Source organism: Corvus brachyrhynchos, unplaced genomic scaffold (assembly GCF_000691975.1).
Source record: "Corvus brachyrhynchos isolate BGI_N302 unplaced genomic scaffold, ASM69197v1 scaffold98, whole genome shotgun sequence".
In the NCBI taxonomy this organism is placed as follows: Eukaryota; Metazoa; Chordata; class Aves; order Passeriformes; family Corvidae; genus Corvus; species Corvus brachyrhynchos.
Genome location: NW_008239762.1, coordinates 300,248 through 325,864, shown reverse-complemented (window position 1 = coordinate 325,864; position 25,617 = coordinate 300,248). Strand labels below are relative to the sequence as shown.

At 41.4% G+C, this 25,617-nt stretch overlaps 1 protein-coding gene across 3 annotated transcripts in view; it reads right to left on the bottom strand.

Annotated features, from left to right (window-relative positions):
- The window catches only part of ADARB1 (adenosine deaminase, RNA specific B1), a 115,939-nt gene that overhangs the window by 30,298 nt on the left and 60,024 nt on the right, over positions 1-25,617 (bottom strand). For all 3 annotated transcript variants that reach the window (XM_017742757.1, XM_008640186.2, XM_017742758.1), the window contains 3 exons: positions 15,154-15,190; positions 6,455-6,529; positions 21-621 (listed from right to left, as the gene is read on the bottom strand). In XM_017742757.1, the coding sequence (XP_017598246.1) occupies positions 21-621; positions 6,455-6,482 (629 nt within the window). In that variant the 5' untranslated portion in view covers positions 6,483-6,529; positions 15,154-15,190. The remainder of the gene's footprint in view (positions 1-20; positions 622-6,454; positions 6,530-15,153; positions 15,191-25,617) is intronic.

Below are 25,617 nucleotides of genomic sequence, written 5' to 3'. Positions count from 1 at the left end.
AAAGGTTGCTGGCTATGCCGGAGGATGCCAATCCGTAGTCCCCGCCCGAGCCAAAGGACCCGTCCCCATTGGACCCCAGATAAAAGGAAGCGTCAGAAGGGACTGGTGTCTCAAACCCGTTGAAAAGGGTGTCGGGGAAATCCGCTTGGTCGGATGTGAAGTCCGTGTTGACCGACAGAGTCCTGCCCATGGCCAGGTGGGCTTCTGAGGCATTTGGGAACTGGACGAAGGAGCGCAGAGCCTTCTCAGCAGCATGAAGCTTGGCTTTCTTTTTTGTAGGGCCAGACCCCTCAAACACCTGCCCATTGACCTCCACTGCCATCACAAACATGGGGGCGTGGACCGGCCCTGTCTGGGAGAGGAGTTTGTATTGTAAACCAGGTTTAATCTCATTAAGCTGCATCAGGGCATTCTTTGGCAGAACAGGGCCAGGCATTTTCTTCCTCTTCTTGGGGCGAAATTTGGAATGGCCATTGTTGCCTTCCTCCAGAGGTCTCTTCCTGCTGCTGCTGCCACCACCGTTGGAGAGCAGGGTCCCCTCCCCGGGCCCCTGCCCGGCGCTGTCCTTCGGGGGAACGTTGTCCACATTGCAGTTTTCTTTAATGTCGGTGCTGCTCGAACCTGCGATGCCCAGAAAGAGTAACTTACAATGCCTTCGGTGCAGGATCTTGTAAATGCAAAATTTATAGATTCCTTTATCTCTCTTTGTAACTGGTTAAGTGATGTGTGCTCACAGGTTAAATATTTTTGTAATACAACTGGAGATGATGATAATGTAACAAAACTCTCAATAATTCAAGAATTAACACAATCTTCAAACTACACACTTGATACAACTGTACAGCAAAAAATCACTATAACTTTTTTTTTCATTTTAATTATGCTGGAACAAAACTTTTACTTGTAAGTTATATTTAGCCTAAAAAATTCTTTACATCAGAAATATATATAGCAACATATGCCCACAAAATAAACAACTGCCATTAGTAAAATAAAAATGGATGCTTAAGACCACAACTCTGAGCCAGATATTTATTTCTATTATATTATCAGTTTAGTCACGTTACTTTTTTATCTCAGTGATTTTAGTTGCTTAAATTGAAAAACTACATAAATAAAACCTTCATTCAGAGCAATAAAAAATTAGGCAGCTCTTTGGTAGGTACCATGACTGAAGAGTGTTTGAATGCTTTTGTTTCTGTTTAGCTATTCCATATTTTTCAAATTCAGTTCTTTTTTATACCTTTCCTAAACATTCATTTCACCTCATCCCAATTTTCTCAGGAAATACAGCTGCCCACTGTGCCAGCATGGCCACAAGACTACATATTTCCACACAACCTTCTGTTAAAAAGATCTCTTATTCATCATTTACAAAGAGTAATTCCTTGTTGAGAAAACTGCAGTCATGGAGTTACAAACCCAAAAATCGCTAGAGATCCTCTCTAAGGCTATGCACAACAGAATTGTGACAAAAGCTGCCCAGTCATAGTGATAATATTTTAATGAGCGGGCAGGGGAGACAATATAATATTAATTTAATGATTTGTTTTCAAAAATATAAGTTGTGGCAATGATGTCAGAGCTGTATTTAAGGAATTAAATTTGCTATAAGTTCAAAGACCTCATTTTCACCCTGATAAAGAAACTTAGGAAATTAACTATTTGTGCTTTCTATTAGCATTTATGAACGAAAATTTAATAGGTCAAGTATTTTTAACTCTCCTGTTCCAAAACTTCAATAGATCTGTATTACATCTACACTGATCCAAGGTGGTAAATGCTCATTGAAATTAGAGCAAACCAAGGTGGAAGGAAGCTCTCTTTCCCAGTGACACATTCCTGTGACACTTTTCAGTCTTCCCTAAGAATCCCCTACCATGCACACATCACTTCGCCCAGGTTACAAAGCTGATGGAATGGTTACTAAATTTTCATTTATAACATCCTCCAGCAAAAGCTCGATAGGTTACTCCTTTCGGTGCTCAAAGAGAAAAAAGGGAAGGAAAAAAAAAGATCAAAAGAAAAAGCCAAAGTAGGAACACATTTTGTTAAAGCACAGCAGCACAACAAAGAATTGTACAGTACTGATCGTGCAATTAAGTCAATTAAATTTGGTCAAGAATTGAAATTCTGAAGCATTTAATTGCTAGAAAACTGCTAGATTTAATCAAGTATCTCTTGTTCAGCCACAAACCACAAACATTGCCTGGAGAACGAAGGCTATAGGGCCACAACTGTCAATACAGTGTTCATGCATATATTCTTCATAAAAATATAAATTTATGGTGGAGGAATCTAAGGACAATGGAGGACATTTTTAAGTCTTTCCTTACAGTGAGCTTCTTACATCTCATCTAAAACATCATTTCTGGAACACTGCCCTTACTGGTGGCACCAGGTATTTGTTATCAACCACTAAGACTTTCAGGCTAAACAAATCATTAATACTAATTAATGGTCTCTGGTTTCATTTCTTTTTATATGAAAACTACCAGTGCCTGTGGAAACCACAGAAAGAAAACAGGAGTTGAACAGACTCCAGCTGAACGTTAAAAAGAGTAATTTTTGCATATAAGCACGGCAGCTGAACTAACTCCTTCATCAGGTAGGGGAAACGATGTCCTGAAAGGGAGGAAGGACTTGTAGGGAGCAGGAAATAAACTTGCACGCTTACCTTGTCTCATTAAGAGAGAAGGAAAGAAAACTACTCCTTGCCTGAGAGCTACTAGGCTTTGTTAGCTTTGGAGCATCTGCAGGGTGGAAGAAACTTGGAAAGAAAGCACATAGGGAGCTGATCCTGAGTCAAACCAACAGACCAGGAAAGGAGGTAACACTGTGGAGTTGATCCAAATCCAAGTATGTGATGGAAAGTAGGACTTCCTGTGCAAACCAAAAGGACCTGTGCTTGTTTGTACCCACAGAGTTGCTGGACTGCAAGGAAAGGTCCCTCCCTGTCAGACCGAGGGCCAAGGTTTGCTTTTGGTCCTTTTCCTCAGCCTGTCCTGCCCAGCAGTGCTGAGGTCCTCTAATTACCTGAGGGATTGGGAAGATCTCACAGATTAGTCAAAACTCAACCTGTTCAAGTCAGACATGTCACCTCTAACCTTGTCCATGTTCAGACATAGACTAACGCCTCCAGGCCAGCCGCTTCCTGATGCCTTCCCCAGGCATGCCACCCTTCCAGGGAAGTTAGGAATGGCGCTCCTGGCTCTTCCTCACCTTGCCCAGTTCCCCATCAGTGACAGGACCACCAGACCCCAGGAGAGGGTATCATACCAGCATAAGGACACAGTGACCCGCCCCAGGGCAGCCTCGCAGCTCTGGGGCTCTCCCAGAGATCATAGCAGGGAGCCACATGTGCTTTTTTTCCCCCCAAAGAAAGTTTTCTAATGGCTTTTAAAGACCCCATAAACTCATAGCATCCATGATGTCCTGAGCAGGGCACTTCACCACATCATTACCAATGGCATGAAAACATCTCCCATTGCGTTATTTGATCCTCCACCTGCTAGTCTTAATGCATCTCCTGGGTTTTATTTGCTGGATTTTAAAGTTTGATGATTCTAATATTAAACACCACATGTTGTGCATGATTTTAGAGAAATCGCTAGTATTTCCAGTCTTTAAATCTAATGTTTCAAGGAATGAATGCTTTTTTTAGAGAGCCCTTTGAGGTCCATCACACCTGCTGTGTATTTAAGGCTTTAATGCAGTATTAACATATATAAAAACACTTGATTGAGATCCTGTTTTCTTAAACATTTATACAACCCATGATTTAAAAATTGGGTATTTTTCATGAGATTGGTGTATTTTCTAGTCATTAAAAATAGCTGGCAGCTTCAATTAGAGATTTGATTGATGTCTGTGGAAGCCACGTTAGCAAAAATCATAGCTGACACCAACAACTTCAGCTGAAGGACAGTCCTGTCCCCAGATCTCATCTGAGTGCTTACAAGAACACTCAAAGCAGGAAAGAGGCATGGGGAATTTTTCATGCCAGGAAAGAAATAAATCTTCTGTCTGGATGTGCTGGCTTATTTTTGGGTTTATTCCCTGTAATTAAAAAGTGTCTGCCATCAAGATATTTTATCCATTGGGGACCTTCCATTACCTGCTTGCTGAGAGACAACACTCCCCCTGCTCTGTCTGATCTGGAACACAATTAATTAAATTCAGATGACTCTTAGCTGAACCAAAAGATGGTTCTAGCTACCCCTTTATACTGCTGCTCTAATTTAGTGGCCTGGGGAAATTCTAAATAAGTCTTTTTTTTCATTAAAAAACAAGCAGAAAAAACCACATGCTCTCTTCTGAGCATTTTTTAGAAAAAGGAGCAAACAGATCACACAGATCAAAGAGAAAGGTCAGGAGAATCACATGTTTGTGTCCCAAGTGTTCAGAGTGATGCAGACACACCAGACACGCAAAACAACAGAAAACAAATAAAAACATTCTAAAAAACTGTATCTGTCCCCAAATATCTTATCACATCTCTTTGACCAAAGGATAAAGAAGGAAAACACTAAAAATTGAAGTCTGAAACACTGTTTGTCAGGGACATTAATTTATTAATGTAAGACATCATCACTGTCTTATATTTCATCTGAACCAAAAAAAAAACATCTTAATTCTGGCTTCTGCAGAGGAATTCTCATTATGCAACCACAGGCTACAAAGACTGCATGGCTCACCTTCCCTTCCTTTAAGAAAGTTTCCCCAAATGCAGTTATAAAGTAATAAAATACTTAATAGGCGGCTTCTAATATGCCACTTCACTATTTTAAGAGACATAAATGTAAGGAGAGATAAAAAGTTTAAAAAACATGTATCTCTGCACAAATCAAAGCAAAGAACTTAAAAATTTAAAATTTAAACTTTGATTTCTCCCTCCCTCCCCCCCCATCAGATGATTTAACATTTCAAATTCATTATGTTTGCGTGGGCACACAAAGGAAGATCATCTTGCACTTTATATGAACCGGGCTTAGCCAAGGTTCTGACATCTCAAAACTGAAGTTAAACAAATGCATTCCCTAAACAGTTCCACTGAGCCAGGCTTCTGACAAAATAACAAAGTCCTTGAATGGTTTCCCATAATGATGCACTAACACAAAAAAACCCAGAAGGTGACAAAAATTTAGTGTTTTGCTTAATGACACGGAATTAAAGAATGCCCCTATAAAGAGATTATATTTCTCCAGCTCAGGAAGGCACCTTCTATTCATGCTGAGCTGTACCATTATTGAGAAAAGGGATGCTTTATCAAAAATAAAAATCTTATGATTAATTACCCAATTACACTACTTTTTGATGGCCTCCTTAGGGAGGCCACTTTTAGAAACAGCTAAAACATCCATTTGAAGTAATTTCTTATATATAAAGGAAAAGAAAATTAAACCAAGCATATTCCAGTTGAGTTCACTGTTTCACTAAGGAAAAAAGATTAATTTTATTTCAGGTAATAATTTTCGCTTTGGTTTTGGTTTTTTTGGCAGGGTGAGGATTTTTGGTTTGGGTTTGTTTGCTTTATTTTTAACACAATGATCTAACTTCCTCATCTCCCCCTAAAATTGTTCTGTAACTCCTGTAGACTGAATTACAACTCTTCCGCTCCAAAGCAATTGCTGGGCTTTGTCACCTTTGCCAGATGCACTCTTTAGCCACTGCCACTTGAGGGAAAAAGAAGCACATTTGTTATTACATAATATACAATTATTTACAGTCAGGCACAGCACAGCAGCAACAGAACAATTCTCTGAGTCACAAAAAGAAATAGATAGCTGAAAGGCAAATAACAGTAAAAATATTTTAGAATGGTTTAATGAGAATACTTTTCTCACAAGTTATGAGACCTTGATTATACCCCAGAGTTAGCACTCACACACTTGGCTGCATCAGTATGCATCAAGATGATTTCTTTATTTGACTATTTTTGTGCTTTAAAATCACTTTAATAATTCAGTAGTTCAGGGTTGGGACAATCAACATCTAAAGAGAATCATCAGGCTATGTGAGACCTACACAGAGCTCTTCCAGCTCCTCCTTTGCCTTCTCCGTTTCTGCCTTCCCTCCATCATATTGTACTCTTCAACTCCATCCCCTTCATCTTACCACTCACTCCTTACCAGTACTTAACCCTTGGCATGGGCACTACTGCTATTATCCCTCCTTTCCTCACTGCCGGTTCAAAACAGGGAAATATTTTATTTTATTAGTCAGCTGCTGTAAGAAAAATCTAAGGTATAAAGTGTAATACAGAAGGTGTAATTATATTAACATATTTAAAACACTGTTAATGCAAAAGCTCCAATTCACCCTTCTTCACCACATTTAAGTATTGTCTTTTCCGCATCCAAAGTTTCTTTGCAGTCGCCTCTGTGCTTGGGAAAAAAAAAAAATCACTTTCAGAAACTATTAGTTTATTACTATGTAAATAAACACATCTTACTCATGTTTTCTTCATCATCTACATCCATTGCGAAATATCTTTGCTGGTTTCTTGGCTGGCGGAGACTGCTTCCGTCTGGAAAACAGGGAGGGGATATTTAGGCTTTAAGGTAGCAACTTGTAAGGTAAAGTATTGAATGTCCTTTAAAAGCAGCAGCCTGGGCACTGAGCTGTTTGGGTAAATCCTGACCAAAGATCCCTCCTAAAACTGAGATGATTGTCAGTGACTGAAAGATGCAGCCCCAAGCTGTCGAAGGCCAGAGTGGGAGGATGAAGACCACAACGAAGTCTCCCCACAGGGAGAGACCCTCTCTCCTCCAGGCTGAGCAAGCCAAGTGCCCTCAGCTGTTCCTCCTATGGCTTCCCCTCCAGACTCTTCACTTTCTTCGCAGCCTCCTTTGGGCATTCTCTAATACCTTGAATCCTAGCACAGGTTTGAGCACTACAATACAAAAAAGACATGAAGCTGAGGCCACACCAGCCCAGAGCAAGCAGGACAATCTCCTCCCTTGCCCAGCTGGCGATGCTGTGCCTGATGTCCCTCCTGGCTGCCAGGGTACTGATGACTCCTACTCAACTTGCCATCAGCCAGGAGCCCCATAGGTCCCTTCCACAGTACTGCTCTCCAGCCTCTCATTTCCTGGTCTGTACACACAGCCAGGGTTGCCTCACCCCATGTGCAGAATCCAGCACTTGCCCTTGTTAAACTTCTTACGGTTGGTGACTGCCCAGCCCTCAAATTTGTAAAGGTCTCTCTACAGGGCCCTTCTGCCCTTGAGGGAGTCAACAGCTCCTTCCAATTTAGTACTGGCAGCAAACTTATTTAGTATTCCTTTGATTTCTGTCTCCAGACTGTTTATTAAGATGCTGAAGAGCACAGGGACAAGGATGGAGCCCTGTGGAACCCCACTAGTGACTGAACACACACCTGATGTCACCCCATCCACTATAACCCCTTCTGCCCAACCCCTGAGACAGTTTGCATTACACAGCATCAGCACACTCCACTGTAACAAGAGGATATTAGTTGACTGTAATCAATAGGACTTGTAAATAATTATCACCTTAATTAGCACATCACACCTGCTCCAGTTACTCCTGCAACTTTGTACTCAAGGACAAAAGACTTGAACAATTCCTGGTTTAACTCCTACCAAGGTGATGAGTGAGCTCCCTGAGCCAAGCCAGAAGTGAAAAAGGCTGTAGAGCTGCCCCTCACTTCCACACCATGGATAAACCCTCCTGAGGAGCTGGGTGATCAGCCTGGGCTCAGCAACTCACCCTACAGCCTGAAGGAGAGAAAAGGCAAGCTCCTCTCTGCTAAAAGCAGAAGCAAACAGAAACTCCATTTGCATAAATATCTGTATCGTTTTGGGGGTTTTTAAAATAATTTCAGTAACTGTGCTAAAACAGATTCAGGAAGCATCAAGGAAGATTAACAGCCAAGGACAGTTAACAGAAGAGCCCTAAGCCACCTAAGAGATGCAACCCTACAGTATTAATGCAGCCAAATGACACTAAGCTCTGTTTTAAGCTTTAACCATATATGTTTAAGAGTTAGACTACTCTTGGCAAATAAAGAATGATCACCTTTTTCCCTAATCCTTTCTTTATAAAAAAATACATGAGTACAGTTAGCAGCACTCAGCTCCTCTCTCCAGTCCCCACAACTGCACCAGCAGATCACTCTGGTAAAGAACCTAAGGGTCATAGAACCACTGACTTCAAACCTTCAAGATCAAGTCCAGCCTTTTACTGAGTAAGAGCATGCCCCCACTAAACCAAAGCATGAAATGCCATGTCTGTTTGTTTCCAGAGCAATTCCAGAGATGGTGATTCCACCACTTCCCAAGGCAGCCTGCTAAGCCTCCCTTACTCTAAGCACATCACTACAAGATTCTGTGTGTCTTATACAACTATTTCCATTACAACTAATTGCTAACAACCACCCACTTCAAGTCAAAAATACTTGGAAGAGAATGAATTAGATATTTAAACAGTATGAAATGTTGTGGGTTCCCCAACCCCAGCACTGTTCAAAGCCAGGCTGGATAAGGCCTTGAGCAACCTGCTCTAGTGGGAGGTGTCCCTGCCCACAGCTGGTACTGGATGATCTCTAAAGTCCATCCCAACCCCTTAACATGGTATGATTCTACGAATAATGTGTAGGAGACAGTACTGAGCTGGGCAGAGAGAATGAACTCAGTACTCTGCATACACATTTATCTTCCAAACTTCCTCCCAGTGTAATCCATGGGTTTTTTTCCCACCTGGCTTTCAAATGTAGAGGATTTGATAAGAAGAAAAAACGTTTTTCAAAGTCCTTCCATATAAAATAGGATCTATGTATGCTTTCAGAAAGAGACGGGAGATTCTTTCACAAAATGGACTCTGAGCCTGGGCTGCTCACTACAAAAAAAAGCTTCCTCTCTTGCCAAGGCATGCTTGGTTACTTTTGAAAACATTACTGATTAAGTTATCATTTCACTTTGAAGAAGGAACAGCATTTCTGACTTCTTTGACCTTCCAAACTTTTATTCGAGCAGCAAAACTGCATTAATAAACACATTCACTGCCTGTAAATAACCAGTTTAGCAACTGACATCCAGGAACATCTCAGGTCCTACAGACACAAAGCCTCCACGTGAGGTTGGGCAATGGTCATCTGGCATCTGAGCAAGGACACCTTCCAAAAGGACTTCACTGAAGCTGTGCATCTGCCTTGGACACCAAGATATGATAAACTCTCACGTTTTGCTCCTAAAATCCTGCTCTCAGATAAGGGACACAACTACAGTAACATTATCAGCACTAGAAAAATCTTTTATTTGGGAAAAAAAAGTGTAAGAGTAAAGGAAAAAGCTTAACTGCTGTTCAGAGATTAACAAACTTTGAAAAACAGCAATAAGGAATGACTGCCATAAATACAAAGTGATTTGGGTCAGTGTACTTACAGCACGTTCTGTGTGGAGTGGGGCTGTGGGAGAAGCCAGCTCCATGTTTTCTCTCAGGTATACTGATAAAATAAATTGAGGATTTGACTGAACTATGCTGGTGTAGCAGAGGGGAGTTTTTTGTTCGTAACACAGAGCACCAAACCTCCACCCAGCTCTTTCCTAAACTGACTCACCAAAGCCAAGGGATTCTGCATAGCAGCACACCCTGAAATTTTCTGACTACAAAAACCTTTCTTTTCCTAGATGCATTAAAAGCCAGCCATATCAAACAGGAAAACAGCATCTAAATGTATGCTAATTTAATTGGAGCCAGGAGAAAGCATACTTTTAATTCTCGCCTGGTTTTAAAGTCTAATTCCTGTAGAGTATTTCCAAAGATAGGAAGAACATCAGAAGTACCTAAAAATGCAGCAGCCAACACAAGATAATTTGCCTTTATTTTCACAGGAGACTACCTGAGAGATTTTTAAGTAAATGTTAACTATAGCAAGCACACACCACAGGAGGACTTAGAGATCACCTGCATTTCTTCTGTTTGACTATCCTAGGTATCGACTGCATGCAAAAAAGAGTTGTGAAAGACCTTAAGAGTTATCTTGGTTTATTCTCATTACTGAGAGAAAACCTAAATATGTCTTGAAAGGGAAATTTAGCAGCTAACAACACTTTACATTCAGCAAATGGCATATATGCAAAATATGGCATTAACCTGACAGATGACACAAAACTGTTAGAAAACAATGTAAGTCAGAAAGCTGCAGTTTCAGAGAAGTTTCATATTTGTTAAAAAGTTCTCTCCTTCCAAACTTTGAAAGCCAAGTGAAATAAAACATGGATCTTGCTCAAAATATTTCCGACAAACCAGATTTCTTATGAATCCAAAGTGCTAACACTGAAGTTGGACTTAACAAAGAGGTTCAAACCTCACCTTAAAACTATGTTTACAAACACCACCACTACCCCTCCACCAACTCCTTTGTTTCAGCAATTAAATGGAGCAATTCAAGCCCTACCCTTCCTCTCAGATCAATTTGTCCTCCTGCATTTCCAGCACAGTCGGGCTGTGCTGCAGAGGGTCCCCATGCCCAGAGCCATGGCTTGACGTGATGCCACACACCCCCCTACTGCCTGTGTCACCTCCTCACCCCCTCCCAAAGCGGCAGAAAGGAGGGTTATCCCTGTGCTCTCTCTACCCAGCCCCTGGAACCCTGGAACACACCAGTGCACAGCCCAGTGAACAAAGGTGAGTGAAGAATGCAGCTCACCCCTACCCACTGCCAGAGGCACGTGTGACAACCCTTTGTCACACAGAAGGGGCAAGGAAGGACAGTTCTCTTAGAAAGACTAGATCAAAGACATCCTCACTGCTAGGTGTGGAAAGGCTCAATTAACCTTATTTTGTTATTAATAAAGGAGGGCAAGTCTTCAGTCCTGTAGCTCAGAAACAAGGAGAGACATAAGCAAGGAAATATTTATACAGCCTAGTGCATGAAACAAAATGCTTTCAGCATCCTTTACAACAGTTTCTCGTGTTCACATTTCACACACTGCCTCAAAAGGCACAAAATGTATTTGGAAATAGCAGGAATACATAAATATGCTAATCTCAAACATACTTTAGTCACAGATTTTCCATACAAGGGTTTCTATGCCAGGCCTGACCAAGAGGCCTCCTATTGTCACATTACCTGTGGTATTTTCCAGCCTTTTCACAAACTAAAACATAACATGTGACATTAGGGGATAATGTGATATCATCCTGTCTCCCCATCTCAGTGACCAAAAAACATATGTTGATCCTGTAGATCCTACAGATCACCAGCTCAGGCTGAGGGTTGCAGCTAGCCTTTAATCCTACCCTCAGATTAAACCTCACAGGACAAAAAAGCACATTCCAGCAGGGAATGCCTACAGGGGCATGCTCCACAGGTTTCTTCAGTGTGTTACTACAGTGATGAGATTTCTCTGACCAGACACCTCCAGCTGCTCTCAGACCTTTATTTCTCAGTACATCAGGAATGCAGCACATTATAGAATCTAGATGAATTCTGGTAGATGACTTACATGCACCATCGTATTTTGACAACTAGCCAGGCTGGCATTTTTTGAAAAACTTTGCCACTGGCATCTTAAATTAGCAGTACTTCACTAACCAAACCCAACATGCTCAAGCTCACCACTGGAACTGGGCTGATGGGCTAACAAGGAGCTCTACCTGCTGGCACTCATTCCCCAGATCACAGCTTTTATATCTCCAGACGGTGATGGAAAGCAGAGACTGAGTGACTGTAATTATTTTTGTCTGAAGCCTAAGCACTAAAAGCTTCAAACTTCCCCAGTTCAGAGGAGCTGAAGTTCTACTTCAGCATCCATGTTATTAGACACTACTTTTCTAAGGATGAAGAAAGAGGAACAGGAACCTTTGAGCTCAGTTGACACAATTTAGAAAGAACTTACCACGGAGAAACAAGCCATCAATGCCATAGTCATGCCACAGTCACATGTTCACCACCAAGAAACTCAGGAGGACATGAGTCCCTTCTAAGAGCAACTCCCCAAACTAGTGCTGTGCCTAATTTGGTGTGCTGTTCTACAGGCCAATTAACAGTTTCAGGCCAAGTTTCACAGTTCAATACACAATAAGCTGTGTGTGACAGACCAAGAACATGGAGGGTGAGGTATCTACATCTACACAGCATTGAAGGAACAACAATAATGACACAGAGAGAAAGGGAAAAAACACCCCATAGGGGGATGAGAATTCATTTTGCACCTTTGAGAAAATGGCACACTTTGTAAAATGCGAAGAGCATTCTGTGCAACTACTGAGCTCTTTACCATAATTCCTTCAGCTGCTTAAATTTTTACCACGTTGTTCTCAGCACAGCTAAGAAAGAGACACATAACAATGTGTACTTCTCCTTCCTTCTGGGGGAAGAGTTGCTGCATTAGCTATCTGAAGTCAAAAGTGATTTTGCTTTTAATAATTACTTTATCTGCCCTAACATGTCAGAGATATCATTCACAAAATTTGCTGTAAAGATGGAAAAGAGACTTCTCCAGGTCACTTTTGTAGCTCTCCTCCCCAAAAGCAGCTCCTAACTCAACCAACGTTTGCTCCCCAAGGCAGTGACACTAGGGTACAACACTCAGGAGGGAGGCCTGAGACAAGGCCTTGCAGGATGACAGCTTTGCAGAGACAAAAAGGTCTCTAAAATCTGACTATTGTCTGAAGAACATACACAGTGCACTTGGGAGAGAAACTTGGTGACCCACTGCAGGTGTGACATTAACAGTTTTAGGAAATAAAAAATATCATAGAATCAAATCATAGACCAGTGGTTTGAGTTGGAAGGGATCTTAAAGCTCATCTCTTTCCAGCCCCTGCCATGGGCAAGGACACCTTCCACTAGACCAGGTTGCTCCAAGCCCTGTTCAACCTACTCTTGAATGATTCCAGCAATGGGGCAGCCACAGCTTCTCTGGGCCTCACCACCCTCACAGAGAACAATTTCCTTTTAACTTCTAATCTAAATCTCTTCCTATAGTTTAAAACTATTCCTTCTTCTTTTATCACTATCTGCCCGCATGAAAGGTCACTCTCCCTCTTTTTTGTAAGCCCCCTTTAGGTATTGGGAGGTCACAATGAGGTTTTCTAGAGCCTTGTCTTCTCTTCTCCAGGCTGAACAACCCTGTAATAAGCAAACTGTAATATGTATGAAGTTAAATACTCAATACCCTTAAATTTATAATGTCCACATGATTAGACAAAAGCAGGCTGAAAACCAAGTACAAGGAAGTAAATGCTGCACACAGAACAAAACTATGGCATTCAGCGTTAATGTGTGTGCTGGAAGCAGTAAATCCCATAACATCTTGTATTTCACAGATTTGACACCCACTGAGGCATCAAGGAGAAAATGGGCTGCCTTCTCTCCAAAGAAAAAGCAGTTCCCAGGTGGAATTTGGGACCTACCCCATCTGCAATACTCCCATTTCACCTGCATCACTGAACCAGGAAAGCAGAGACACTAAACAACTCAAGCATATTCCACTCAAATCCCAGAGATAAACTAACCCAGGCAAGATCAGAAGCAACACAGCCAGACTGGTAGAAAACTTCAGCATCTCCTCAGTTCTCCCCTCTGCCACCCAGTGGAACAAAGCCAGTCTATTTTTCCATGGATTTATGGCTTGTGATAGATGGAGTTTTGTGATGAGGGATTTGTGAGCCCAACTTGGAGACCCTGCAGCTGTGGCATCTCTAGTCCCTTCCCATCAGGTCCTCTGGCAGCAGGAGGCTTGAGGCCATGCTGCAGCCCCTATTTTACATATATATAAAGTATATGCATATACATCACATATCATATGATAAATTTTTTTATATATATCACTTTAAAATCTCCACGCACCAAAACCACCCTTCCAAATCTCATTTACTTATGGATTTGGCCCCTATTATCAGCTTACTTTACATACTCTTTGAAGAAATAGTCATACACTGTATTTTGTAAGCACTTTCAAAGATTTTTTAGTTTTTTGCTCCCACAAGCAAGTTGTGTATTTTTCAAGCACAAGGACAATATTAGAGGCCAACAGCAGTTTTCCTTTTAGTTTTGTGTACTTCAGCAAGAATGAATATAAATTAGCAGCAACTGCTAGAATTAGTAGGGGCTAAACTACAGCCTGAGAAGTTGCTCTGCACAGCAAATTCCAGATCCAGAGCTGCTGGCTGCACATTGGGAACCCCAAGAGCTCTGATATACCTCATACTGGAGTTTATTGCTCAGCTTGAAGTTTATTCAAGTCATTCCAACAGCGCCATCTGCTGTTACACAAATAATTCAGGTTGCATCTATCCCTGGACCAAGGAAGTCCAGACCTCTGCTCCAGATTAGAAATAACTTCAGATGTTTGCAGATTTATTCCTTTGTCTGTAACCTCCTTACTGGTTTACTGTTAGGACTGAACATCTCATTTTTAACATACTTTATTTCTGAAGGACTCCTCAAATACCTGTGACTACCAGAAATGTATTTACAATGTGCTTCCAAGGCAAAAGTGGTAACTATTCAGAGAGAAAATTGAGCAGCCTAGACCTCCCAGTAAGTAATATCAATATTTTCAACATCATTTAAAAGATAACTGATACAGCTATCCAGTGCTAAGGAAAAGAATAGCTAATTGGAAGAAAAATCTAGAATAGTTTTAAAGGAGGTTAAAAAAGACTCAGATATCTTGAAGCTACTTCATAAAAAAATAAAAAACCAGTCACACAGGTAGGCTGATGGTTGGGATTAGGAGACAGACTTACAAATCCGACTTATTTCCTCTTTTCCCACCAAAATCAGCTATTAAGCTTTGCTCAAACACTCCGCAAACTCTCAAGTCCTACCTGCCAGCTCTGCCTATTTACTTTATTAATATGTATTGGATACACATTCATTTGCATATACACACATATTAAATTTGCACCCAGAAGGGTAACTAAGTTTTTGTAGCATCAACTTCATTCCCTTAGATATTTCTAACCAATATCCTCTCTATTTTCAAACTGTGCTGATCAAATAATTGTGAAGGGATTTAGAGTAAAACTACAAATAAAAGATATAGATATAACAATAAAGTATATAAGTGTTCAAATAAATTAAGATGAAGTCTCTTCTCCTCCAACTTATGAGCCAAATGCATTAATAAGAAAACAGAGAATCCTGTTCTATGTTTGCAAATATAGTGTGCTTACCTTTTTAACTATTGGAGAGACATGCTGATTCTGCAACCTGAAAGAAGAGGAAACTCAGTTAATTGTTTGGCTCTCTAAAAATTTAAGAGCATTACAAATGGCAACCCCTGACCTTAAAAGGGACAAATTTCTGATTCTCTAAAAATAAATAGTCCATATTGCACATACACAGTCCCAGAGCGAAGTCCTTTGTAACCCTAGCAAAGAGAGGGGGACAGACCATTCTCGACATTCCTGGCTGGTTAAAAAAAAAAAAAAAAAATTAAGAAAAAGGAATTAAGACTCAAGGCTCCTAATACTGGGGGGTCATGAAACATCCCTGAGGTACAAGCAGTTATGTAGTAGAACCCAATCTGCAATCTCTGCACCTTCTAGGAGAGAGAGTCAGAAAAAATGTGGTAAATAATGGTTTAAAACCAAAATAAACTTGTGTTATCACAGCCAACTTATCCTGAAAGCAAATCCAGAGTTCTCATCTTGTTAGATTTTTTTTAATTTAGATCTTCTGTTTTTATTTTTAGGGATTGATTTTAATCCATAAAAATGGCCCCTCATACAACAACCCCCTTTCCAAACACCAGTTTCTTGATAACACTGACACTAGTCTGTATTCTCCTGCAAAACAGGAAAATCCCTCAACTACCAGCAGTGGGATGGAAAACAACTGGTAGATGTAGGGTAAAACACACACACCCCCATTTTTAAGATCTCTTCCAACCAAACTGGTTTGTGATTCTTATTCTAAGGAGGATACAGGATAACAGGGATGCTGTGAGAAATTTTATTTCCACAAATAGGCACAGCTGTTGGATAAAGAACAGACAGCTTTAATTTAACAGATAACCTCCTAGATCTAAAAAAATATTGATGGGGCCTTACCAGTGTGAAGATAAGACTATTCTAAAATGGTTCCAAAATCACAATCACAGCCCACGAGAGGGTGCTGGTACCCTGCAGAAACCTGCATTGAATTCAAGTTACACAGAGCACGGCTACACAACACAACCCAACAGATGCACATCTCGGGTCTTAAACTGGTTTGGTCAAAAAGGGATCTGACACAATATTTAAAGTCCACATACTAGCACATTGCATCAATTCATCCCAGCTTATTTTTTTTTAAAGACATTTCAATTTCCCAATACTTCATGCTGGCATCTTCCAATAAAAATAAAAAGATTAATTCAAATACGACATTGGTCTTAGCATAAAGCAGGAAAAATGCCCAGATTACTCAGTTCAGAGTCGAAGTCCCAACCTAGTGTTCCCATATCGACAATAAAAACTTCCAAACTCTTGGAATACAAGCTATAAATTAGGTGTGATGTGAAAATCTCATATTTGCGGCAAAAGCCACCAAAAATGTGTTTTAAAAACAAGCTTGACAATTCTCTTCTTACGTGAGCATTGCTTAAAGTTATAATTAATGCTGAGAAAACACACTGCTAATAGTTTTTATCTCAGTATATCATTGAGTTACTTTATATTTCATATTATCTTCCTTATACACAACATTACTCCAGTCGATAATTCTCTAACAAACTAAAAACAATCCATGAAAATTTAGACTCTTAAGTTTACCACTGAGTACCAAAAATCCTTATATATTGACAGCTGCAGTGAGTGTTACAGAGAAAGAACCAGCCAGGATTCAAAACTAGGGAAAAAAAGCTTATTTTAGTAATTATTTTTGTTATATTATGAGCAGTAAAGACAGGTGGAGGAAAAACTGAGACTTGTAACACCTTAAACCAGTAAAAATTCTAAATAGCAAAGAAAGGAAAATAACACTAAGTTACAAAAGCCAGGAACAAACCTCTGATCTTCAGCATGTCCTACCTGGCTCTGCCCAGTGGCAAATGAGTATTTTGGGGCTTGTTCAAGTCATGACATGCTTCCCCAACACCTTCTGCAGGGAGAGCCTCCAAGAAGGGGCTCCTCCAGGAGCTCAGCACTTAGCCACAACATCTCCATATTGTTACCTTCCAAAAAATTCAATTAACCAGTTCTTTGTCCCTTACATGTCACATTTGAGTTAATTTACCCTAAAAAGTTCAGAAACATGCCCATGATTTCTCCCTGGGCAGCAAAGGATACTTGAAAATCATCACATGTTGGCCATTTAGGAATACCTTCAAATACTAACTTTTTAAAGACCAGCTGAAAATGTTTCAAGGCAATGACAATCAAAACAGACATCTGAGGTACCACCTCAAGACATAAACCTGCAAAAAAATCACCCAAACACCAAGGCAACAACCTGGAGGCACTCATCACTCAGCACCAGTCCTACAGTCAGGATAAAAAACCACCACGTCCAATCTTTACATATTTACTTTCCTATTTATTTTACTTCTCTCGTGTTGAAAAAGGAAAGTAATCTTTTGAGGCATCTCAACTGCTGGTGCATGACAAAAACCACATATATGTTAAATCCAGTGTTGAACAGTTTGGGTTGGAAGGGACCTTACAGCTCACCTCAATCCAATCCCTGCCATAGTCCAGGACACTTCAAGCCCCATCCAACCCGGTCTTGAATGCTTCCAGGGACTGGGCAGCCACAGCTTCTCTGGGAAACCTGTGCCAGGGCCTCAGCACCCTCACAGGGAAGAATTCCTTCCTAACACCTAATCTAAATCTCTCCTCTCTTAGTTTAAAACCATTCCCCCTTGCCCTATCACTATCTGCTTGTATAAAAGTCACTCACAGAATTTGAGGAAGAGATGCCTTCAAGAAAGACTTTGTTCCTGATCCCAGAAAACAATACTGTGAGCCTCCAGTAAGAGTTTAAGAAGCGTTTGGACAGTGCTCTCAGGCACATGGTGGGATTCTTGGGGTGTCCTGCACAGGGCCAGGACTTGGACTCAAGGATCCTTGTGGGTCCCTTCCAAGGCAGGATATTCTGTGACATGTTTTTTCATACACCAAGTCATGAGTCTCCGCCATAAACTATAAACACAGTTCAACAGCACAACTACAGAACTGAGTTTTCCTCTGAAAACATTTTCCACCTAAATACAAAGAAACAATTTGACATCTATGATGTACTTACTTCAGTTTATCAGTCTGAATTAAAGATATAATAGCCCAAACCCAACCCCCATTCCCTACAGCCCTTTTGAACTGCTCATTTAAAATTCTGAAGTAAATTAAGAAAGACTAGCAAGTGAGCACCACAATGAAAAAAAAAAAGTTTAGGAAAAAAAGGATATATATGTTGCAATCGGAAAAAGAAGCACAGTTTATACATGATACAAGCTGTCAAGTGCTTCTCCTTCCCTTGATATAAAACAAACTCTTTTTGAACTTACAAACAGGTACTTTTTATACACAAGACACTGAAACAAAGTTCACTGACACTTCAAAAGCTATGAAAATTCAGCAGCTATTAAGCAACAGGAATCCATGGATTAAAAAAAAGAGAATGCTACTCCATCAAGTAATATCCAAGCTTTTACTGCTTTTACTGCAGGTATCAAACAAAAGTATGTTCATCATTTATTCTAGAACACCCAATTATTCAAAAACTGTTCAGGAAGAAACACAGTAAATTATTTTTCAAACACTGTCTCACCAGAAATGGTTTCACATATTCCCATAGTATCAGCAAGAAACTCTTCACTTCTAACTTTTAATTTTCCCATTTCCTATGTTTGAAAACTTATGTTCACTGCTCTACTGGTACATTTGGCATCCCAAAGCCTCAATACAAAATTTTGATACTGAAACAATATCATTTCAAAATCAAAGGTTTTAATGCCACACCTTCTTACAGGATCATCCCATGTATAAGAGCAGTTACCTTAGAAGAGAACGTGATTGAAGCCAAAGGAATTATTCACATGAGTAAAATTACCGTAAATGTCTTCAGGGGAACTTAGGCTTTAATCTTGTTGTTGATTTCACTACAGCTAGTGTTTAAACATTTACATTACTCATTTAGCTGCTTTAAACATTAGTCAAACTAAAATAGTCCAACAGTGCAACCTCCAGACTAAGCAGCAGCTTTTAAAAGGCAACAGAATTCAAGAAAACAGTTTTAATTTCTCCATTTGGTATTAGTACTTTTTAGACAACAGCTAAAAAAAGAAAATAAAAGTTACTTTTTACTACAGACAAATTGTGGACAAAATTTAGGCTACAAGAGCAGCAGAGACAGGACAACCCACCCATCCCACCACACTGACTAATTCTGACACTGGGAAATGCCCCACTTTGGAACAGATGTTTCTGCACCTACTGTTAAAACTGCTGAAAGCCCTTCTCAATGCTATGGTGACCAACCAGGGTTTTCAGGTTAACACATTCCAAAAAAATAACTGTAAAACTTCCTTCAAACTTGTTCTACAGATGTGCAGCACATACTAGAGGAATGCAAATCTTTCTTCCTTTGAACAGCAGCGATATTTTCCAGCCTTCACAACAAGGCAGACTTAATTATTTTCAGTCTTACTCCCACCCTAGGGCAAAGATTAGATGCATGTGAACACTTCGTACTTAGCATTAGTCTTCAGAAAAAAGCCTCAGAAATCAATGTTTAATAAAAGATGCCAAATAATTATCACTCAAGTTTAAGTGTTCAAAACCATGAGATTATGTTGTGCATTAAGGACATGTGAGTATCTTCTCTGGCTGTTACCATGGGAATTCACTCTCCACAGTCCTTAAATAAAGTTTATTGCTTTAGGAGTGCCAGAACAAGGCACTTTATTCCCAGACCTCTGCTTTTAAAGACAGGTTGGGACGGCTGTGCCACTGCCGGCAGCCTCCTGGTGTAACAATAGATTACTGACAAAGCTGGGAGACAGACTGAGAATTAGCAAAGGTGGGATGAAGTGCCCATACTAAGCCATGCCTGCAGTGATACACCCTTCACTGGGAGCTCCCAGATCATGTCTGCAGCCTCAAGAACCAATGTGATTTATTCCTGGATTTAACAGCAGAACACAGAGAGGCTAAGTGTTACCTCTCAGCACCTGACAAAAGACAAGTGACATGATGGAGATTTAAACCACCCCTCCTGTTGACAAGATCCAAGAGGCAAAGACATACCCACACACAAATCACTGCAGGAAAAAGCATCTTATGCAGCCCAGACAACAAATTTCTTCAATTTTCTTGATGAGAGGCAATTTGATTGCAGTTTGTTGCCCCAAGATGAAGATAAAACAGTAGAAGAGGGATCTGCAACTTCAGTAAAAAGAGTTCACCAAGGTAAAATGCACATGCTGGAAACAGGGCTTAACACAGTCACTGTTTGTGCACATTTCAGTCTCAGAATGGTTTGGGTTGGAGGGGACCTTAAAAGACCATCTTGTTCCAACCCCTGACCTGAAGGGGACATCCTGCAGGACAGAGACACCTTCCACCAGACCAGGTTGCTCCAAGCTCTGTCCAATGTGGCCTTGGACACTTCAGGGATGGGGCAGCCACAGCTTGTCTGGGCAACCTGTGCCAGGACCTCACCACCCTCAGAGCCAAGAATTGCTTCCCAATATCCCATCTAATGCTGCCCTTTGTCAGTAGGAAGCCATTCCCACTTCTCCTTCCCTCCAGGCCCCTGCCTGAAGTCCCTCTCCAGCTTTCTTGGAGCCCCTACAGGCACTGGAAGGGCTTCTAAGGTCTCCCCAGAGTCTCCTCTTCTCCAGGCTGAACACCCCAGCTCTCCCAGCCTGTCTCCAGAGCAGAGGGACCCCAGCCCTTGGAGCATCTTCAAGGCCTCCTCTAGACCCACTCTAACAGGCCCATGTCTTTCTTGTGCTGAGGACCCCAAACCTGGACACAGTACCGCAGGTGGAGTCTCATGAGGGCAGAGGGGGAATTCCAGGCCTATCCTTTGACATGAATCCCAAAGCCAACCATTCTCCATCAGCCTGCAGCTCACCCATGGGAGATACAGCACAAACGGCATGTGCTGTGCACAAAATGCCAGAAAGCACAAACTACACCAGAGGAACAAAAATCATGGATTGCACATGTGCACCCAAAGCCAGGGCACCCACTAACAGCCTTTTTACTTGGCTTAATATTATTTTTAAAATATACATTATGCATGTAACATGGAAGAGTTTTAGAGCTCTTTAATCCTTTAGCTTTAACTTGCACCTTACAGGAACTCCGGGGACAGTCAGAAGACTCTGAAAGAAACCTGAATCATACTGTTTTCCAAACAAAAGATTGGGTTAGCTGGAAAACATGTTTCCAGGACAGTTGTTTTCTTGCTGCTTCTCTATGTATGATATTAATTTTGTGCTCTGGGCAGAGCTGGAGACCACAGAGGAGCGATGCAGGGATAGGACTAGACCACAGCATGGAGTCTGGACATATGGTGGCTCTCGCCCTACCACATCAGCCAAGGAAAAGACACCAAGTGCCCCAGTGCAGCAGGGAGCCAAAAAAACAGTACCTGCATCTTAAAGTGAGTTTTCTTCCCCACAGAGGCCCACTCTGAGGCTGTCCCAGAGAGGGAGGGAGCATAGCACGAGCAAGCTAAACTAGAAGCATCCCATATTTGTGACTCAAGCCTCACTGACAGTCTGCATTTCCATAGTGGAGACTTCCAGGATTTTTGACATCTGTGTCTCATCTCTGCAATGTTTTACGAAGAACAAGCTGCTGGACTTCTAAGAATATGAAAGTGTTACATTTCACTTTTACAGTCACATTTCTGCTTTTCTCCTACTAAAATACGAGCGGATTTGAAGAACTTCAAGCTAACTTTTGATGCACCTTGACTTCCCGTCAGTCTTCTGAGATCCTGAAAGCCTTCCTCAGGATCTTGAACGCAACTGGCTGTCAAGGATCTCTCTCACAAAAGACTGACTTAAACTGTCCCTTCCACAGCAGTTCCTTGTGTTACTCAGTATCAAGTTACTTTATGCTAAAAAAAAAAAAACAAACAAAAAAAAAAACCACCACCACATAAAGAAAAAAACAAACAACAACCAAAAAAAACCCACACAAAAACAAACCCACACCACCAATCACACTTACGCTGTAAAATCTGAGTGCCTTCACCACTCAGGTGTGTGGGCAGAATGTTTACCATCACAGAGTACTAGACATTTTTTAGCCATGTTGTGCAGAAATGGCACTCAACCACCTTCATACACAAGAAACTGTAATATATCCCAGAGTTTAACGCTGCAAGCAAGGGAAACACCCAGATGATTTTGGATAGGGCAGGAGGAGAGCGGGAGAGAGGGAAGATGCTGGCATGACCAGGCACACGTTAGGACCTGTGGTCTGCGTTACTTGCACATGGAATCATAGAATCACTAAAGTTGGAAAATACCTCTAAGATCATCAAGTCCAGCTGTTAAGACAGGACCTCCATGTTCACAACTGAATCATGTTCCCAGGTGCCACATCTACAAGCCTTTTGAACACTTCCAGGGATGGTGATTTCACCACTGCCCTGGGCAGCCTGTGCCAGTGCCTGGCCACCCTTGCAGCGAAGAAATTTTTCCTACTAGTCAATCTAAATGTGCTCTGGCACAACTTGAGGCCATTTCCTCTGGTCCTGTCACTTGTTATCCGAGAGAAGAGATCTATCCCTACCTGGCTACAACCTACTGTGAGGGAGTTGTAGGGAGCAATAAGGTCCCCCTTGAACAAAAAAACCACATCAGAGGGCAACTGGACCAAACCTTGTGAATGTATCAAAACAGTGACTCAAGACTAAATCAAACAGTTTTGACATATTCGCCCCTCAAGGGCTGAGATCTTGGGAGGTAACTCATACATTAATTTTAATTTTCAATAAAAATTGTTAAATAGCTTTTCAGATAACCTAACATAATTTGTTGAGTATTAAAGTTGTTCCTGATAGCCAAAGAAAACAAGACAAATGAGAGTTGAAATACTTACACCTATTTTATCTACTAGGTTATTTACACAAAGTAGCCCCAAAGAATCTCCCAGCAAGACAAATCTGAAACTCTTTAGAGAGGAAGAATTAATGAGTAAGTGATGAAAGTTCCAGATCAAGACTTCCCAGACTGGTTTGGGTTGGAAGAGATCTTAGAGCTCATTTCATTCCAAATCCTGCCATGAGCAGGGACACCTTCAACTATCCCAGGTTGCTCCAAACCCTGTCCAACCTGGCCTTGAAAACTTCCAGGGATGGGGCAGCCACAGCTGCTCTGGGCAACAGAATTCCTGTGCATACAGGACCCTGCCCAACTTTGCTACCTCCTGCAAATCAGCATCACATCAAAGTAGAAGGCAAACAGAGAAGGACTCCAGGGTGATACATGGCACAGGGAGCATGGGAGAAGTACCCTAAAGAGCCGCTCAGTCTGGAATCAGAGTCTGACTGTACAAATACAGGGGGGAAAGGGAAAAAGGGAAACAATTATCAGTCCTGGGAGGGAGCACTTGTCTTGGGGTGACCTTATGATGTGTATCCCGTATCGCTGCCCTATGCCCAGAAACTAATTCTCTTGCCTTTCTATGCCTTTAAACTGAGCCTTAGAGGTGGAAGGAAAACTGAGCAAAACTTTCAAAGCAGTTTGCAGCTTGTTCAAGGTCACATAGAGATAGGGACTTTTTTTTCCCCAGCTGTGGCAGGGAAGCGAGGAAGCACCCAGCTTGCTGCTTTCCAGTCAGCTTTTGGCCAGTTGTTCAGTTTCTTTTTTTCTCCGGAGAGAGACTGAAAGTTGAACTTTGCTTTTCCTTCCCTGGAATTTCGTATTTTCTCCCTTTTCTGCTGGACTGCTTCAACCTCAGAGCACATCAGGAGGACTTTCCACCGGGCACAGACGGCCTGGCCCTGGGCCAAGCCCCAGCTCCGAGGAGACCAAAGGGAGGACTCTAACACTTTTTCCCAGGTTTTTTTCTCCACAGTGAGAGATTTTATTATTTAGTATTATTTTCCTTTTCCCATGTGTTTGGTAAATAAATAGTTTTATCTCCTTCACTTTCCTTCGAGGAAAATTTATTTTTCCCAAACCTGGTGGGGGGGAGGGGTGGTTGTGCCTTCCCTCAGAGGATATATTTCTAAATTTGGCCAAACGGGTACAGCACTGTCCAGAATCAAAGGCAAGAAACAGTCTATGCTTTTCAGGTAGAATTGATACATGCTGCAAATGTTGGCAGAGCAAGTATACTGGATTAGCCCCAAGCACATCTATTCTTCTACAGCCTTCCAGAAAGCATATCTGGGTAGTCCCAGGAGAAGGGCAGAGCTGCCAGCCTTCCATGTGTGCCACAGGCAGGCAGCAGGCAAGCAGCAACCAGGCAGCATCCACGACCAACCGCCATGAGCTGTGGAAGAAGGATGAAAAATCCAAGGGATACCAGCCTTCACCTGGGACATGGGGCACTTGCCTGTGATTTTGCTGGAGACCAGAGATTTGTGTCTTCCCTGCTCGGTTGTGTTTCCACTCCAAGCAAAAGTGGAGCCATCCAAGATGCCTGTTGCCACCCCCCCCCCCAATCTCATGTGACACACACATACCTGGACCATCCCCACATCCTTCCTCTGTTTCTGCTGCTCTCAACACCTACAGTAGCACATGCATAAGGTCCAAGGATGACCCCACCAGAGGTCCCCAAGATTTTAAAAACAGCAACAGATCACCAAGGAGACCAGCACTGCTTCTGCACAGACTGTGGTACACCTGCTCCAGGCAAGAGAATGGAAAATCCCCGTTCCCCTGGCACACCAACCTAGGAGAGCAAATAACTCAAGACATAACATTTCCTTCAGGTTCCATACAACAAAACCACTGAGAGAAAGAGCCATGTGATGCCATCAAGACTACTTAAGAGAACTCAGCCATGAAAGCAATGAGCGTATCAGTTCATATGCCAAAAAAAACCCATGTTGAGTGGAATTTGGATTATGAACCTACTTTAGTGACCTTTTACTGTACTTATTTTTAGACTGAAGTTTTTATTCTGGACAAAGTACTGAAGACAAAATATTATACATATGCATGTAGTTTTAACATATGCACATACTGCATGAATTTTCTGTGAAGTAAAGAAGCAGATACTGATTCAGAAATATAGGGAGTTGGCTGTTCTCTCAAGGATAACCTATGCACTGTGAACATGCACTATACAAGAAACCAAGACTTAGCTCTGGGAGGTAAAATCTTCCAATAACATCAGCAGCCTTCTAAGATAGATCCAAAAGTCATTTATTCAAAACTACCCCACTGCACACACGGTAAAGTAGCATTCACTAGCAATGCTGCTAGGACAACTGCTGGAGCAAGAAGTGTTTGTATGCATTTTAAGTACCGCTGGATGTAAAAATACCCATTAATACAATTTTTGTATTATTTTGTATTTTTACAATTTATGTCCAGTTTGGACTACAGCAACACACCAAACCTAGGCAAGAAAACACTAGAAGACAGCAAGGAAGGCCTGTGACCCAGGGAGATGCACAAATACCCAAGCCAAAGCCATAAGTAAAGCTGAGGAGCTTTGCTGCACTGAAAGCTACCAGGA